This window comes from Nomascus leucogenys, chromosome 4, assembly GCF_006542625.1.
Source record: "Nomascus leucogenys isolate Asia chromosome 4, Asia_NLE_v1, whole genome shotgun sequence".
NCBI lineage: Eukaryota > Metazoa > Chordata > Mammalia > Primates > Hylobatidae > Nomascus > Nomascus leucogenys.
Genome location: NC_044384.1, coordinates 22,114,617 through 22,132,240, shown reverse-complemented (window position 1 = coordinate 22,132,240; position 17,624 = coordinate 22,114,617). Strand labels below are relative to the sequence as shown.

General features: G+C 44.2%; 2 protein-coding genes across 4 annotated transcripts in view; one reads left to right on the top strand and one right to left on the bottom strand.

The window, feature by feature from the left end:
- The window catches only part of FECH (ferrochelatase), a 37,835-nt gene extending 20,211 nt beyond the window's left edge, over window positions 1-17,624 (bottom strand). The window contains exons 1-5 of one of the 3 annotated variants that reach the window (XM_030810356.1): window positions 17,423-17,481; window positions 16,733-16,842; window positions 10,763-10,889; window positions 3,665-3,784; window positions 1,811-1,959 (exon numbers count right to left, since the gene is read on the bottom strand). In XM_030810356.1, coding sequence (XP_030666216.1) covers window positions 1,811-1,959; window positions 3,665-3,762 — 247 coding nt within the window. In that variant the 5' untranslated portion in view covers window positions 3,763-3,784; window positions 10,763-10,889; window positions 16,733-16,842; window positions 17,423-17,481. Of the gene's footprint in view, window positions 1-1,810; window positions 1,960-3,664; window positions 3,785-10,762; window positions 10,890-16,732; window positions 16,843-17,422 lie in introns of all 3 variants that reach the window. The other 2 variants (XM_003264272.3, XM_030810357.1) reach the window with 2 other exon arrangements.
- LOC105739662 (60S ribosomal protein L36a-like) lies at window positions 324-734 on the top strand. The gene has a single exon (XM_012506284.2). It carries the CDS (start codon window positions 349-351, stop codon window positions 667-669), a length of 321 nt encoding a protein of 106 aa, XP_012361738.1. The 5' UTR covers window positions 324-348; the 3' UTR covers window positions 670-734.

The window sequence follows — 17,624 nt, the reverse complement described above, 5'->3', positions numbered from 1 at the left end:
TTGTTGTTGCTGTTGTTGGTGGGGTGTGTGTGTGTGTGTGTGTGTGTGTGTGTGTGTGTGTGTGTAGACAGAGTTTCACCATGTTGCTCAGGCTGGTCTCGAACTCCTGGGCTCAAGCGATCCACCTGCCTTGGCCTCCCAAAGTGCTAGGATTACAGGTGTGGGCCACCGTGCCAGGCCCACAGGAAACCTCTGATCATGATAAACTGTTAATGACTGGAGTTTGTTCTCTATTAAGTAGGTGTGAATGGAGGGCTGACATTTTAAAGGTGCACTGCGGCATGCACGGAGGAACTGCATAAGAAATGCCCTTGAGCCGCTTTCCGTGCCGATAGCGCTCACACAAACATGGTTAACGTCCCTAAAACCCGCTGGACTTTCTGTAAGAAGTGTGGCAAGCACCAACCCCATAAAGTGACAAAGTACAAGAAGGGCAAGGATTCTCTGTATGCCCAGGGAAAGCAGCGTTATGACAGGAAGCAGAGCGGCTATGGTGGGCAAACTAAGCCGATTTTCCGGAAAAAGGCTAAAACTACAAAGAAGATTGTGCTAAGGCTTGAGTGCGTTGAGCCCAAGTGCAGATCTGAGAGAATGCTGGCTATTAAAAGATGCAAGCATTTTGAACTGGGAGGAGATAAGAAGAGAAAGGGCCAAGTGATCCAGTTCTAAGTGTCATCTTTTATTGTGAAGACAATAAAATCTTGAGTTTATATTCACTTCAAAAAAAAAAAAAAGAAAGAAAGAAATGCCCTTGAGCCACAGCTGAAAGCAGGAAGCAAGCCGAATATGCAGAGGCACAGTTGAACAATTTTCGAAGTGAGGTGATCTGAGAAGGGGCCAGGGCCCTTTGTTACTTTGTGCCATGGGAACCGGTGGATTCTGAGAGCAGCTGGAGTGGATGCTTACTCAGTGATGTCAGAAAAGAGTGAAATGCCCCTTTTGGTTCTGCCTAGTGGAGCTGTTCTCCTTGAGGGTTCCCAGTGTCACACACCTATCCTGATCCCAAAGCTCTAAGATGTATTTGCAATGAATGTAATTCATGTGTCCTAAGATGTACATTTTTTTGGTTTTAACATTTCTCGTATCAGTCCAGTCTACAATAGACGGTGTCTTAAAATTAACTGGTAGTGCTTTTGTGTCTTAGTATTATACAAAAACAGGGTGTCCTGCAATCGATTGTGTCTTCGATGTGTTTAATACAGCATTTTTACTTCATCCATGCATTTGGTGGTTCATTCTGCACACTATTATTCTGGATAGAGGTTCTCAGATGTGCATAATCCTCTTTTTGGTGCCACGTCCAACAAGGACCTTCAATACCTTACGATGGTGGTATTCTGAGAGCTGAAAGCATCACTGCGAGTTGCTTAGTGTCCTGTGGCTTCCATGATAGCTAGCTAATACTGCTCTAAATATTCTAATCAGCTATCCAATCAGAAAGAAAAGGCAATAGCAGGAGCCTCAATCCATTTCCCAAAGATTTCTTTCCAGTGTAATGACATATGCATCTTTTATTCATAGTATGTTGCTTATGCCTTATACTCTAGCTCAACTTAACAAACATCTCGAACTTCCTTTTGAAACTCATGTCCCAAATCCTTAGCTTTTTTTACTTGTAATGTAAGATGTCACAGCAAAGGCTAAAGGTCAAGGGATAATGCCTGGAGACCTAAATTAAGTGACCATGTATTATGTAGAAACACCACAAATTGAGTTGCCAGTACATATGAAGCATTTAGCATCTACTACTCTTTTCAATGTCATAACTACTTCGAAAGAACTAATCTAGTTAAATGTTAATGAACCATACCTGTGTTGGAGGACAGTTCATCCAGCAGCTTCACCATGCCCTCTCCCTGCTTGGAAGTCCATATCTTGATGGGGGATCCACCTCCAATCCTGCGGTACTGCTCTTGAATCTTGGGGGTTCGGCGTTTGGCGATGAATGGTGCCAGCTTACTAAATCATTTAACATACAGGTAAGTGGATTTTATTCCACCTTAGCAACCTGAGAAATGTTTTCTACTCAATAAAAAAAAAATAAGCAAAATTTTAGAGAGCCTAACAAGATTAAGCCTTTAAAACAGAAGCTTGAGGTCATTGACAATAGCCAGCTCTCTTGTTGTAGAATAAGGAGCTAAAGCTATACCCTCTCTGAGGAATACCCAGCTGTGCTCCACAAGCTGTTCCAGTAGCACACCTGAAGATTCAGGACACACAACACCCATGCAGAGAACCCTAGATGTGTGCTAGCTACTAGCGTAACACATTTTGATCCCACACCTAACGAGAACTAGGATATAAGACAAATGAAGTAGACATTTCTCTTAATTTAAAAAATAAAGTCTATTAATCTTATAGATACACTTGCATATAGGAGCAAAGATGTATGCATAAGAATGTTCACTGCAACACTGTAAACGACCTAATTGTCCACCATGAAGCATGGATTAAACAAATTAAGTTACAGCCATATGATGCAATTCTAAATAGTAATCAAAAAATGAGCCAGACCTATATATTGATATAATGTTATGAAACAAGATACAGTGTTAATTTTACACATTCACAATAGCAAAGACTTGGAACCAATCCAAATGTCCATCAATGATAGACTGGATTAAGAAAATGTGGCACATATACACCATGGAATACTATGCAGCCATAAAAAAGGATGAGTTCATGTCCTTTGTAGGGACATGGATGAAGCTGGAAACCATCATTCTCAGCAAACTATCGCAAGGACAAAAAACCAAACACCGCATGTTCTCACTCATAGGTGGGAATTGAACAATGAGAACACTTGGACACAGGAAGGGGAACATCACACACCAGGGCCTGTCGTGGAGTAGGGGGAGAGGGGAGGGATAGCATTAGGAGATATACCTAATGTAAATGATGAGTTAATAGCTGCAGCACACCAACATGACACATGTATACATACGTAAAAAAGAAAAAAAAAGCAAAGTTTCAAATATAGTACATAAGTACCTTCACATTTGTGTAACAAAGTGGGGGACGGTGTGTGTGTATGTATGTATGTGCGTGTGTGTGCGTGTATGTATGTGTATGCTTGGATATGCACGGACTATTTCTGGATGTAACAGCACTTTCCTCCAGGTGGATAACTGGGAGTGCAAGGTGAAAGGGACACTTGCCTTTTACTGTAATTACTTTTATACTATTTGTAGTTTTTATCGCATGCATGTATTAATTTTTCATAATAAAAATCTATTTTGAAAGAAAAAGGAGAGAAGCAAGAAGGGAAAGAAGGAAGAAAGGAAAAGAAGGGCAGCAACAATCCATATTTATAGTACAAATGCATAATAATCATTGCTTCCCTGAGTGTTAATCAGCCGTTAAGTGCCAAGTACAAATACATCTTTAAAAATCTTTAAAGGTACTTAGGCTATGTCAAGACAACTGCAACTTCCAGGGCTCTGGCGAGCAAAGGGCTCAAGGAGAATCCTCACTAACTTATTTGCTCTCTCCCCCTGCAATTTTCTGATATCATATCCTTCTGATATCCAATAGAAAACAATGCTGCTGTTTAACCATTACCAGATATGCATTAAAACTATTTACTGGTTTGAAACCACAGAATTGAGAGACACATGTCAATGTAGTGCCAAGGTTATAATCAAGGTGTTTATATATATCTCACTTCTGAATAGGAAGCGTCATGAGGTCTCGGTCCAAGAAGAGTCTCAGAAGGAAGTCGTGAACATCTCCAAGAGTTTCAGGGCCTCCCATGTTTAGCATTAATATTCCAGTTTTCGGCTTCCTATATAAAATAAAATACAACAGTTGATTTGTCACACTTCTTATTTTCTTCCAGGGTGGAATCTTGGTTCAGCCAGCAAAGTCTTATCTAATCTGTTCCATACAAAGGTAAATACTACAGCTCTTTTCACTGCCATCACATGGATACCTATTCAGGGACATCTGTGGCCTCCAGTTCCCCATGGTCCCAGCTCAGACTCGGACCTTTGTCTTTTGGCTTAATCCATGATATCAGTCTTCACTCGGCTGGAAATGTTTCCCTTTTAAAGTCTTAGCCTGAACAGAGATCAAATCTTTAGGGACTGGGAGTCAAGGTAGAAATCTAAAATTGTCCTGTGGCTAAAGCACCTGTACATGTGAATGCCATATGAATACAGAGGTTACCTGACCTTCCCAACTTGAGGTTTCCTCATCTGGAAAACAGCACCCACCACCTACTCAAAATGCTGTTTTGAGAGTTCAGTGGGTAACATCTTCAGTCACTTAGCACGTGCTGGCACACGGTAAGTTCTACTCTACACAGGACAGGGTTCCCCCATAATTTTAAACCTCCACAGTCTAATACCAGCCCATCCCCACTCTTGCATCTGCTCCTGTCTCTTTAGTCAAGTATTAAATTAAATGACTACTGACTGAAATTATTTTTTACATTTTATTTTTGAAATGGAGTCTCACTCTGTCACCCAGGCTGGAGTGCAGTGGTGCAATCTCAGCTCACTGCAACCTCCGCCTTCCAGGTTTAAGTAATTCTCTTGCCTCAGCCTCCCAAGTAGCTGGGATTACAGGCACCCAGGCTAACTTTTATATTTTTAATAGAGATGGTGTTTCACCATGTTAGTCAGGCTGGTCCCAAAATTCTGACCTCGGGAGCCCGCCTCGGCCTCCCAAAGTGCTGGGATTACAGGCGTGAGCCACCACAGCAAGACTGACTGAAGTTATTGCTTGCTCCTCTGCTTCCTTCTCCAGGACCTCCCTCTATTCCTTCATCCATGGCTCCTGTTATGATAAACTTCTCCTCTCCATCCTGCATGTAAATTCACTGTGTAGATAATTCCTGCAAGAACCGGTGCTAACGTTCGAATTAGTCCCAGGCTACAGAATCAACCCCTGAATGAACAGGAAGAAGCAAAAAGAAAGCAGAGCTCCATAACAAGTTTTACGTCAAGCAGCTTCTGGAAACTTAAAAAAACAAAGTACTATGCAAAAATGTAAACCTAAAATCCAGATCAAGCTCCGGAGTCAACACAGCCCAAAGTGAGCCAGGCCCGGAGCTCCCCACTCCAAAGCCCCGCCAGAGGGAAAGGTGAAGCCGGAGCAGGACCAGGTGCCTCTGGTATGCTGCCAGGAGCCACCAGAAGACCTTGTGTGTCCCCATGAACAGGTAGCCATGGGATGGCAATAACTGGGGAGCTAAAGAACAAGGAGCATTTCTTCCATTCATTAATTCATCTTTTTTTCATTTTTAAAAATTGACATATAACTCACATACCATAAAATTCACCATCATCTGAACAATTCAGAGGTTTCTAATACATAAGGAAGGGCAGGAAACCATCACGACTAACTCCAGGACACCTTTACCCCACAAAGAATCTTTGTATCCATTAAAGCCACTCCCCGTTCCCTCCCCTCTCACCCTTGGCAACCACTAATCTACTTTCTGTGTCTATAGATTCGCCTATTCAGGACACTTCATAGAAATAGAATCACATGATTGTGTCTGGTTTTACTCAGCATAAAATGTTCATGATTGTGTCTGGTTTTACTCAGCATAAAATGTTCATGCTACGTGTCGTAGCGTGAATCAGTACACTTCACTCCTCTTTATTGCTAAATAATATTTCATTATATGGTAATACCCTCTATTCACTTTCAATAAAGCAGCTGAAAAATAACCAGCCTGAAGTTTATCTAAACACTGTTATTATTAATGCTGAGGGGTCTACTTCCTGAATCCCCTGCACCAGACTACCTCTGACTACTGCAGTTACTGAACCAACGCTGCTGAGACAGAGCCTGTATAGAAAAACATTCTTTATGTGCTCGAAAACTAATGATACTATGATGGCATCTTTTTTGTTTTTGTTTTTTTGAGACAGGGTCTCACTCTGTCACCCAGGCTGGAGTGCAGTTGCACAAACAAAGCTCACTGCATCCTCGACCTCCCGGGCTCAAGTGATCCTCCCGTTTCGGCCTCCTGAGTAGCTGGGACCACAGGCACATGCCTCCATGCCTGGCTACTTTTAAATTTTTTTATATAGACGGAGTCTCGCCGTGTTGCCCAGGCTGGTCTCAAACTCCTGGCTCAGGCTCCCAAAGTGCTGAGATTACAGGTGTGAGCCATTGCCCCAGGCTTATGATGACATCTTAATGGGCAATTTTTAAACAATTATTAACAACATTTGGCAATAATGTAAGGCAGCAGGGTATGTCAAATGTAAACAGGTGGACACTGTTTTCTTGATCAAACCTGTTGTAAGTGGATGAGGTAAAAATCTGAATTCTCAACCTAATATTTCAGAATACGAATCAATTCCTGGGGAAGGAGAAATATGGCATTACAATGAGGTCAGGGATTTTCTCATTTATACCCCATTATAAAGATTAACTAAGGTCCCTTTCCACATCATTGCCTTCGACCAGGGTTTCTCAACCTCAGCACTACTGACGTTTGGGGCTGGAGAGTCCTTTGTTGTACAGGACTGCCCTGTGCAATGCGGGAGGCTTAGCAGCATACCTGGCCTCTACCTGTAGACGACAACAGCACACACCCCACCCCAGTGTGACAACCAAAAATGTCTCCAGACATTGCCAAACCTGCCCCAGGAGGCAAAAATGCCCCCTTCCCCCTATTCATAATCACTGTCTTAGAGAAAGAGGGCTTAATGCCCTTTTAAAAAAACCAAGCAACTGCACTGAAGATGTGGTTGTTATATAACTCTTCCAGGCTTGAGTCCTACAACTGCATTAACGGGTGTGTTAAGTTTTCTTTCCTTGATATTTGAAAATTCCAGATGCATTATTTTGTGAAACTAATATTCCTTTAATCTTTCTACTTAGACCACCAGTCTTCTCCTGGGATCCTGTCTTTTGCCCTCAAAATCTGTGACTCACAATAAATTAAGTGCATTTTCCCATGGATTGCTGCCAGTTAACAGATTACTGGTTAAAAAACCTCAGGCTAAAAGACTTACCTAAGCCACAGACGGTATCAGTGTGCAAACGGGATTTAGAGCTGTTTTTCATCTATAACACCTGAGCTCAGAACAAGAGTGGCTTTAAAGGGGATGCTAGTCTGCCCTGCTCATGGTTTTGCAAACGCATGTTGATCTTACACATGAAAGAGACGCACACGACTTGAAAATACCTAAATACACATGCACTTAATTCAAAACTGTGTTGTGCATGATGAATAGCGCATTAGTAAGCCCCAGTCTGACACCCCTCTATTCCAGAATGTGAAGTGAAAGCTTTAGTCAAGGGTCTCCATCTCCTCTCCCTCCAGACAGAATACACCTGAGACCAAGGTCTGAACGTTCATGTTCCATTTGTTTGAATATAAAAGTGTATACAGCAAAATATATTTAAAACGTCTCACTTGGAAAGGTTTCAACATTTTGCCATTTTTTATATCCCAGGACTCTCAAAATACAAGGTTTTTCCGTGAAATATTAAATGCACGTAATAGAAACTTAAGCTTGTCAATTAATAAACAATAATTCTATTCTACTCTATATGGTCAGCCTCAAGAAAAAGTAGTAAGATCCCAGCTCTTCATTAAACCTCTAAGATATGATTGGCCTGTGGGTCTATGATGCCTCTAGAACAGAATTTGGCGAACTATAGCCCATGCACTAAATCTGTGTACACGCATACACCCCTACTGCCTGTTTTTGTAAATAAAGTTTTACTGGAACATAGCTCCCCTCATTGTTTATGTAATATTTATGGCTGCTCTCACACTACAACAGCGGAGTTGAATAGCAGCAAAAGAGAGAGTTGGGCCTACAAAGCCTGAAAAATTTACTACCTAACCCTTTACAGAACTAATCCATCAACCCCTAGCCTAGTGTAGTGTCTACTCTAGTATTGCAGTCTAGTCCCGCCCAAGCATTAAGCAGCACAATGCCTTCATAATGTCTGCCATCAGAAGAATCCACAAAGACACTCACTGCTTCACCATTTCTAATATTAAAAAACTAGAAATCACCTACGTGTCCCAGAATGTTGGACAGGGTAGTTTATGACTTAATAAAATACTCTTCAGTTACTAAAATAATATAGACAAATATTTATATGATGATAAATAAAAAGAGGGCATTATAAATATATGATGTACAGTATGGTCACATCTTGCTAAATACATACCGAATGAATATTAATAGTCATACAGACAAAATTGGCCTGGCTGGTCGCTCACACCTGTAATCCCAGCACTCTGGGAGGTTGAAGCAGGAGGACTGCTTGACCCCAAGAGTTCAAGACAAGCCTGAGCAACACAGTAAGACCTCGTCTCTATTTTTTTTTAAGAAGAGAGACAGAGACAAAATATTGGGTGGTAAGATTATTCATAATGTTTATTTTTTTTTTGCCTATCTGTATTCTCTAAAATGATCCCATTTATTTTATATAAATATGATCTAAAGTTACTTAGTAGAATTTAAAGATTTTCATTTAATTTTAATAATATTAAGCCTACTTATATTAATGAGTTGCCACTAGAATAACACACGAATGAAATAATTTTTCTTCTAGGATTCCAAACTGAATCAGTTCTTCAGTTTCTATCAAATCCCAACCCTCAGTACATATGGCTGAGGTGGGAAGAGGGGCTGGGAGGGGCAAGGAGAAACAGAATGGGCCGTGCTTGGCAGGCTGCCAGATGAAGAAGGTATCTAATGCCCATCCCCAACTAACCCCAGGTTACACAGTACTCAATCATCATACCCATGATCATATAGCAAAAAATAATATACAATAAGAAAATTTTGGCCAGGCGCGGTGGCTCACGCCTGTAATACCAGCACTTTGGGAGGCTGAGGCGAGCAGATCACGAGGTCAGGAGATTGAGACCATCCTAGCTAACATGGTGAAACCCCATCTCTACTAAAAATACAAAAACAAAAAATTAGCTGGGTGTGGTGGCAGGCACCTGTAGTCCCAGCTACTCGGGAGGCTGAGGCAGGAGAATGGCGTGAACCCGGGAGGCGGAGCTTGCAGTGAGTCGAGATTGTGCCACTGCACTCCAGCTTGGGCGACAGAGCAAGACTCCGTCTCAAAAAAAAAGAAAAGAAAAAGAGAAAATTTTGGTTCTGGCCAGGCACAGTGGCTCATGGCTCATGCCTGTAATACCAGCACTTTGGGAGGCCATGGCAGGAGAATTGCTGGAAGCCAAGAGTTCAAAAGCAGCCTAGGCAGCAAAGTGAGACCCCATCTTCACAAGAAAAAAATTTTTTTTAATTAGCTGGGTGTGGTGGCGTGCACCTGTAGTCCTAGCTACTTGGGAGGCTGAGACAGGAGGATCGCTTAAGCCCAGGAGTTCAAGGATGCAGTGAGCCATGATCACACCACCGCACTCCAGCCTGGGTGACAGTGCTACACTCATTCTCAAAATAAAAACGGTGGCTCACGCCTGTAATCCCAGCACTTTGGGAGGCCAAGGTGGGTGGATCACTTGAAGTCAGGAGTTCAAGACCAGCCTGGCCAACATGGTGAAACCCCATCTCTACTAAAAATGCAAAATTAGCTGGGTGTGGTGGCATGCACCTGTAATCCCAGTTACTTGGGAGGCTGAGGCAGGAGAATGGCTTGAACTTGGGAGGTGTAGGTTGCAGTGAGCCAAGATCAAGTCACTGCACTCCAGCCTGGGTGAAAGAGCAAGACTCCCTCTCAAAAAAAAAAAAATTACAGGCTTACAGCTGTAATGCCAGCACTTTGGAAGGCCGAGGCAGGCGGATCACTTGAAGTCAGGAGTTTGAGACCAGCCTGGCTAACATAGTGAATTCCCATCTCTACTAAAAATACAAAAATTAGCCGGGTGTGGTGGTATGTGCCTGTAATCCCAGCTACTCGGGAGGCTGAGACATGAGAATTCCTTGAACCCGGGAGGTGGAGGCTGCAGTGAGCTGAGATTGTGCCACCGCACTCCAGCCTGAGAGACAGAGTGAGACTCTCTCAAAAAAAAAAAAAGATATATATATACATATATATGTATATATATATATATATATTCATACCTGTATAATTTTCATCAAACAATGTGTGATCTAGCAGAAAGGTCATGGAGTTAAATAGGTCCCAGCTACTTTCTCTCACTCTGCCTGATGTTAAAGGGTGCTGTTTCTATGTGCTCATCTCGATAACTTCCCTTTATAGTCTTCTGTTGCCTCTGTACAGAGGAAGTCTTGGGAGCAGTTGTGACTCCTGTTACTAAAGAGGACCCTTGCAATAATGCCATGCCTACTGCCAGCCACCAGCAGCAGAAGAGGTGAGGTATGAAACGTGTACTTCACTTCTTTAATAGATGATAAATCCTATTACTTCCTTTATAATTACGTTCACTGTGTTAAGGGATAAAAAACATACTCTAGTTTCCTATAGAAATTCTTGGTAGATCAGTTATTCATTATCCTGTACAGAACATACATTTCATAGGCATAATTATGTTAGGTTCGTAAATACATTTCCAGTATATATAATTTGTGTTATGTGACATATTCCAGAACCAAATTCTTAACACAATTTGCAGACTGTTTGCACTCAACTCTGTGTCTTTTAAGAATAGCCCTGTCGCGGGGAAGGATCCAGTGGGGAAGGAGGGTGTAAAATCTATGGTTTAACAGCTGTTGAAAGGAAGCCAAGAAAATCGCTCCTTCCACACTGGCTTTTCCCAGCACCTTTCCTCCTAGGCAGCTTGTGTCTACTGGTGTCTGCATCGATAAAGAGAAATTCTTATTTGTACCTGATGTTAGACTCATACCTCTTCTGCAGTTGAACTTGAGGTTTTGCACCCTGGGCATGCTGGGCTGTTTCTGTGGCGGCAGCCGTTGCAGCTGCACCTGACTTCCACCTCCATGGCTGACAGACCCTCCAGCTGCTGGACGCCACTGTGACAAAAGTAAAGTGCTCGCATGAAATCTAGCTAGAAAGTAATTTCTTCTGAAGAGGTCCTCAGAGCATAATTCCTGACTTTCAAATTTAAAGAGATGCCATGGCAGAAATGATTTTCCTAGCATTTCTCTGCAGGCAGGTAAAGGAACTTAAGGCCTCTCCAAGGGGATGGGGTGGAGGATCGCTCCCCTAGGATGGCCGATGAGAGCCTGCAGAGAAGCATTTTAGAAACTACACACACCTCCTCTCCCCACCTCGGCTGCAGATTTTGATACAATGCTTCACGAGAACCCCTGCATGAGACCAACATGACTGACAGTAGCGTGCTGCTCCTGTGGAAGGAGAAGGGGCTGCAGAAAAGTGAAAAGCCGCCAATTTCGGGAGTGGCAAGTGGGCCAGTTTTCAAATAGCTGCAGTTCTCCTTTCTGCCTCCAAGGCTTCTTCAGAAAGCACTGGTGCTGAGAACCCAGTAGTGCCCTTGAACCTTGACAAGGGGCCTCTGCTTCCCAGGACCTGTTCTGGCCCTCCTCCCACTGCACCCCACCCCGCGGGGTATGCAGTCTCTACCACCAAGGAGACATGCCACCCCAGGAGTCCACATCCCACGTGCCAGACCAGGCTCCCAGCGCCCCAGGATTCCCTGTCCCCCAAGCTCCACACCCACTCCCAGGGTCTGTGCAGGCATCTTTTCGGATCCATCCTCCTGAGGGAGGTTGTGCCATCAGTGTATCAAGTCTTGACCTGAATGGTGGCCAAGGGATAACTGTTTGCAGGGGCAAGAGTGGAACTGGGCATGAAGATCAGAGAGTCCATCCAGGCTGTGTGTGAGGCTCCCTACAAGGCCAGAAAGAGCCGGCGGCAAGAAGAGAAGCAGGAAAGCGTGTGAGTCAGAGGCAACTCTCCAAAGGCCTCTACATTTCTGCAGGAGCTCGGAGTTCAAGAGCTCACCCTTCCAGGTTGTGATCAAGGTCTATTTGTCAACACAGGAGGACAGAACGTATTTCCCAGTTTGTTAGCTTGCTATATCCCACATACCACATATGTGCCTTCAAGTATACCCTTGTCCTGGGCCCCACAGGAGGTGGCAGTGGGCCGGAAGAACCCACCCGAATTGAGGAGATCATGTGCCATACTCAGCTGTCATATGAAGAGTACTGGTCTTTAAACATCCAGTGAAATGAAACTGAAGCCATATAGGAAGTACTGAAGATGGCCATGTGAGAGGGCGGTTATTATGGCGCCTGGTGCTATGCACATGACCTCTTCCCCATTCTCAAACCAGCCGGTTAGAAACCAGCTTGCGATCAGTCTCCTGCCCTCCTCCTCCTAAGAGGCAAAGGTACCCTGAGGAGGAATTCAGGCTATGGGTCAAGCAGCTCTGACTCTGAATTCAGCTCTGCCACTTACTAGCAATGTGACCTGAGGCCAGGTCTTCCTGAGCCTGTTTCCCCACCTGTAAAATGATACCTTGCTACAGGCATTCTTGTAAGGAGTAGTAGAGCAGAGGAGTGAAGCGCTCTGCAGTGTCCACCATGTGATTAGTGCTGGTGTTAGTTTCAATTGTCAGTTTCTAGAGGACGGGAACTATACCTGCTCTGATTTTATCCCCTAGCATGTCTGTAAAACATAAGAGAATTATATCTCCAGGCCATTAGATTTCCAACCATCCAGACTGTGCACATTCCCAGCAGAGCCAATTATGTCAGCTTATGCTGAATAATCTTTACCAACTCAAAGTGGAAGTGCAAAGATTCCATAAAGAAGTTCGATTCCATCTGGTTTGAGTTGGTGTTTTTTTAAAAAAAAAAAAAAAATTCAATTCAAACCAACTCACATCTCCTTTTTTGCGTAAGCTTAATTCTGAACTTCATCGTGGGATTTAACCAGGTTCCTAATCACGCTGCAATGTCCCTAATTCCTTATATGAGTGAGATTGTATCAGATTCCATGGGCTATGAGAATAAAACCTTGGCATTCCACAATTTGACTGCTGGTACAAGTTTAGCATCCCAAACGTGAAAATCCAAAATCCAAAATGCTCCAAAACCTGAAACTTTTTGAGCACCGGCATGACACTCAAAGAAAATGCTCACTGGAGCATTTTGAATTTTAGATTTTCAGATTTGGAATGCTCAATCTGTAAGTATATTCCAAAACCTAAAAAAAATCTGAAATCCAAAACATCTCTGGTCCCAAGCATTCAGGATAAGGGGTACTCAACCTGTAATAAAATGACATTTCCTCCTTCAAACCTAAAAAAAGGAAGGAGTGCCAGGTGTGGTGGCTCACACCTGTAATCCCAGCACTTTGGGAGGCTGAGGTGGGAGGATCGCTTGAGCCCAGCCATTTGGGGACAGCCTGGGCAACATAGCAAGACACTCGTTTCTACACAAAATTTAAGGAGTTAAAAAAAAAAGAAAGGCCGGGCGTGGTGGCTCACACCTGTAATCCCAGGACTTTGGGAGGCCGAGGCGGGTGGATCATGAGGTCAGGAGATCAAGACCATCCTGGCTAACACGGTGAAACCCCATCTCTACTAAAAATACAAAAAAAAAAAAAAATTAGCCAGGTGTGGTGGCGGGTGCCTGTAGTCCCAGCTACTCGAGAGGCTGAGGCAGGAGAATGGCATGAACCCGGGAGGCAGAGCTTGCAGTGAGCTGAGATCACACCACTGCACTCCAGCCTGGGTGACAGAGTGAGACTCCGTCTCAAAAAAAAGAAGGAAGCGGTGGGGAGGGACTAGATTTTCCAACTAGTAGATGAGGATTTCCTAATAAATTTGGGAGCTAGTAGCTTTTCAAGCTGCGTAACTATTACCATGTCCTACTTACAAAATTATTTTCTCCATGGTTCTCCAGATTCTCAGAGAGGAGAATGATGTTGCTACCAAGGGACCCTTTCCACTCAGGTTCATTAATACACTCACCCTTCAAGGACTCATCCAAAACACTCCTCTCCCCTAATGATCTGAAGATTCTAGAAAAATGAAGAGTGTCTCCTACCAAACAATTAGCATTTGTCCGGGCTAAAGGAGTTTAAAGTAAACATTCAAAGGGCCAACTGAGACTCTGGAAAAGACTCAGCTCACAGCTGAAGAGAATCTGATGGCACAGGCAGCATTGCGTGGCGTAGAGAGTACGTGTTCGGAAACCAGAGAGATCTGAGCAGAAATCCCACACGGGACCAAGAGGCCGTATGGCTGGGCCTGGGCAACTCACTGAGATGCTGCGAGTCTCACTTTTCTCATCTGCAAAACAGTGATAAGGCTACTTCTGCAGGGCTGCTGTGAAGATAAGACAGGAAAAATATGTCTAGCCCCAAGAGCAATGCCTTGCCACACTGCATGTGGTTAAGCAAAGGGGTGAAGAATATCCAATAGTATAGACTTGCCCATTTATGAACTAAGACCAAGTAATTCTGCCCCTCCTCCTTACACGGGTAACTGATCTACCTTTAGAAGGCCTACAAACAGGCTGGGCATGGGGGCTCATGCCTGTAATCCCAGCACTTTGGGAGGCTGAGGCAGGAGGACTACTTGGGCCCAGGAGTTTGAGACTAGCCTAGGCCACGTGGAGAGACCCTATCTCTATTTTTTTTCATTAAAAAAAAGAAGAAAAGAAGGCCTACAGACAATAAAAATGATCAAACCGAGAGATAAGCAGCAAAACAGAAGATGACATAAGAAAACGAAACTTCACCGGGCACAGTGGCTCACACCTGTAACCCTAGCACTTTGGGAGGCTGAGGCGGGCAGATCACAGGTCAGGAGATTGAGATCATCCTGGCTACCACAGTGAAACCCATCTCTACTAAAAATACAAAAAATTAGCTGGGTGTGGTGGCACGCGCCTGTAGTCCCAGCTACTTGGGAGGCTGAGGCAGGAGAATCCCTTGAACCTGGGAGGCGGAGGTTGTGGTGAGCTGAGATCACGCCACTGCACTCCAGCCTGTTGACACAGCAAGACTCCGTCTCAAAAAAAAAAGAAAACAAAACTTCATATCTCCTGCAGTGGTGGACACCTGTAGTCCCAGCTACTTGGAAGGCTGAGGCAGGAGGCTCACTTGAGCTCAGGAGTTCAAGATCAGCCTAGGCAACAGAGTGAGACTCAGTCTCAAAAAAAAAAAAAAAAAAAACAACTCTCAAAAAACAAACTTCATAATTCCTGGACAAATCCAGCAGGTTATCATTCAGAAGTATACCTATGACTTAAGAAGTTCCTAAGTTATGACTTCATGTTGTTGCAAAAAGAAATAAAGAAAAAGGAGCCTGTAGTCCCAGCTACTCGGAGAGGCTGAGGCAGGAGAATGGCATGAACCCGGGAGGCGGAGCTTGCAGTGAGCCGAGATCGCGCCACTGCACTCCAGCCTGGGTGACAGAGCGAGACTCTGTCTCAAAAAAAAAAAAAAAGAAATAAAGAAAAAGGAAAAACAGAAAAAAAAAGTCCTTAAGTATCAACTGGTTCTTCAAAACCAAATTAATATTTTGTATCCTTGCGGGTGAGACAGAAGAGGGTAGAAGGCGAGATACACGAGTACTGAAATCTATAATGGCCCTTTTCTATCACATAGGAGATGAGGATTACTTCAAAAGTACTTATAAAATATGCACCATTTTAAAATTAACCTTATAGAAATAAGGTTCTATATTGTAACTATTAATAAACATAGTGGGTACTTCAAAATATTGGTTAGTTGCTGATATGGAGCCAAAATGTTCTAATGTCTTTTATGTAAACCCTACAACTCTTTTATTATCCTGGAATTGTTTTTCTAATTACATAAGACAATATATGCTCAGTGAAAAAAAAAGTTTGGAGGGCCAGGCACACTAGATCATGCCTGTAGTCCCAGCTACCAGGGAGGCTGAGGAGGGAGGATCACTTGATCCCAGGATTTCAAGGCTGCAGTGAACTATGATGGCACCACTGTACACCAGCCTGGGCGACAGAGCAACCCTCCATCTCTTAAAAAAACAAAACAAAACAAAACAAAACAAACAAACAAAACGTTTGAAGTTTGGGAAGAAAAAGGCACCAAGGAAAAAAATAATTTATATAGATAGCTAAACAGACAGATAATATATGGCCCACTCCCAGAAGCTTCTTATTAATTCTGTAATATGCTAAATACATAAAGTATAAAACTTTGCTTTTCCACTTTTACTTTCAGAACTCATTTTCAGAAATAATCCTCAGTGTTTTCTCACACAGAAGTTGATCTTTTCCTATCAACCAAAATGATAAATTATTATAACTACACCTTCAAATCAAAGTCTGTAACACAAATAGACTCCAAATCTACTTCTGCTAGAGTTTCTGAATCCTTCCACTTTTAACCTAGACTACAAATAATTTAAAGTTTCACATATTGTTCCACAACCTCAAATCTAGGACCTGTCAGACTTTATTTGCCACAGGAAAGGTCAGTCAAAGAAAAGATTAGTTTAATACTTCTTTCAGCCCCACGACTGGCACTGCGCTGCCTCTTCTTAAAAAACAATGCCCTTTGTCCCCCAGCGCCCTTAGTGAGCTAGCCTCATTGTACACTGGGTCCTTATTATTCTCCTAACAAAGGCACCTCTAATGAGATATGGAGGTTCAGAGGGGATTCTCTCCACTCCAAGTAGGTGTCAGACTGATGAACTTCTTAGAAAAATATGTCCAATCTGAGTCACCGTTCAGATGCATTAAATAAGCATCTTATTTGTGTGTGGCAGCCTTCTACATGAATGGCTAGACATCTTGAGGATGCCTGTGTACCTACTGTGTGCCAGGCAAGGTGCTCATGTTCAAGGCAAGCCTTAAAAAAAAAAAAAATTAGGATTTCAATGTACATTTACCAAAGCTCTGGCGAGGTTAGGTGCCTTGTTCAAGGTGTCACAGTTGGAAATGCTGTCCCAGCCAGGTGTGTGCGATCCACAGTCCCATCAGTTCATCCTGTGGTCAAAACCTATTCACGGTTTGCATCAGAAACGTGGGAGGCTGTTCCTGGGTCTTACAAGTTCCCCAGATATCTCTAGAAAACGCTAGCCCAGGCTGCCCCACGGTGGGTCCCGCTGCTAAGGAGAAGTGGGCACAGAGGGACCAAGGACCATGGGCTTTCCTCAGCAGGGAGGGAACTGCAGGGCAGATGTCCATGGTGGTGATGATGACGATACCTTCCTTACTGTCCTCTATGGCAGGCCCATAACATACCTTCCCTCGCGTAATCTTCTCAACAGTCTGGTTATTGTAGGTGACAATAACCAAGGCTCTGGGAAATTCCAGCCACTGCTCCAAGCCACCCAGCCGACCGATGGGACTTGAACCTGTGCCTCCTGGATCCGGGCGCCCTCCCCGCGGCCTCCCGAGCCCTGAGTGCTGCCCTCACCCCTCCCTTCTCCGCGACGCCCCTCGCTCGGTTGCTCGCAGCACCCCCAAGGCCGCTCCCGGAATCCCCCGGGCGCCAGGGCCCGGGCGCCAGCTGCCCGCTCTGCCCACGCCTTCTCAGGGACCCTGGCCCCGGCGACCGCCGCGACAGACCCACTTACGCGGATCGCGGAGCAGGATGCCCGCGGCGCGCAGGGCCGCAGCCATGTTTGCGCCGAGTGAACGCATTGCCGGGGCAGCCTCGGCCCGAGTCCGGGCTCCTCCCGCGGCGGCGCGCCTAGGTGTCCGCCCAGCAGTGGCCGAGCCGGGTAGCGATCCCCACGCGCGACCCCAGCCCCCTGACCTCGCGCCCTCCCGGCGCGC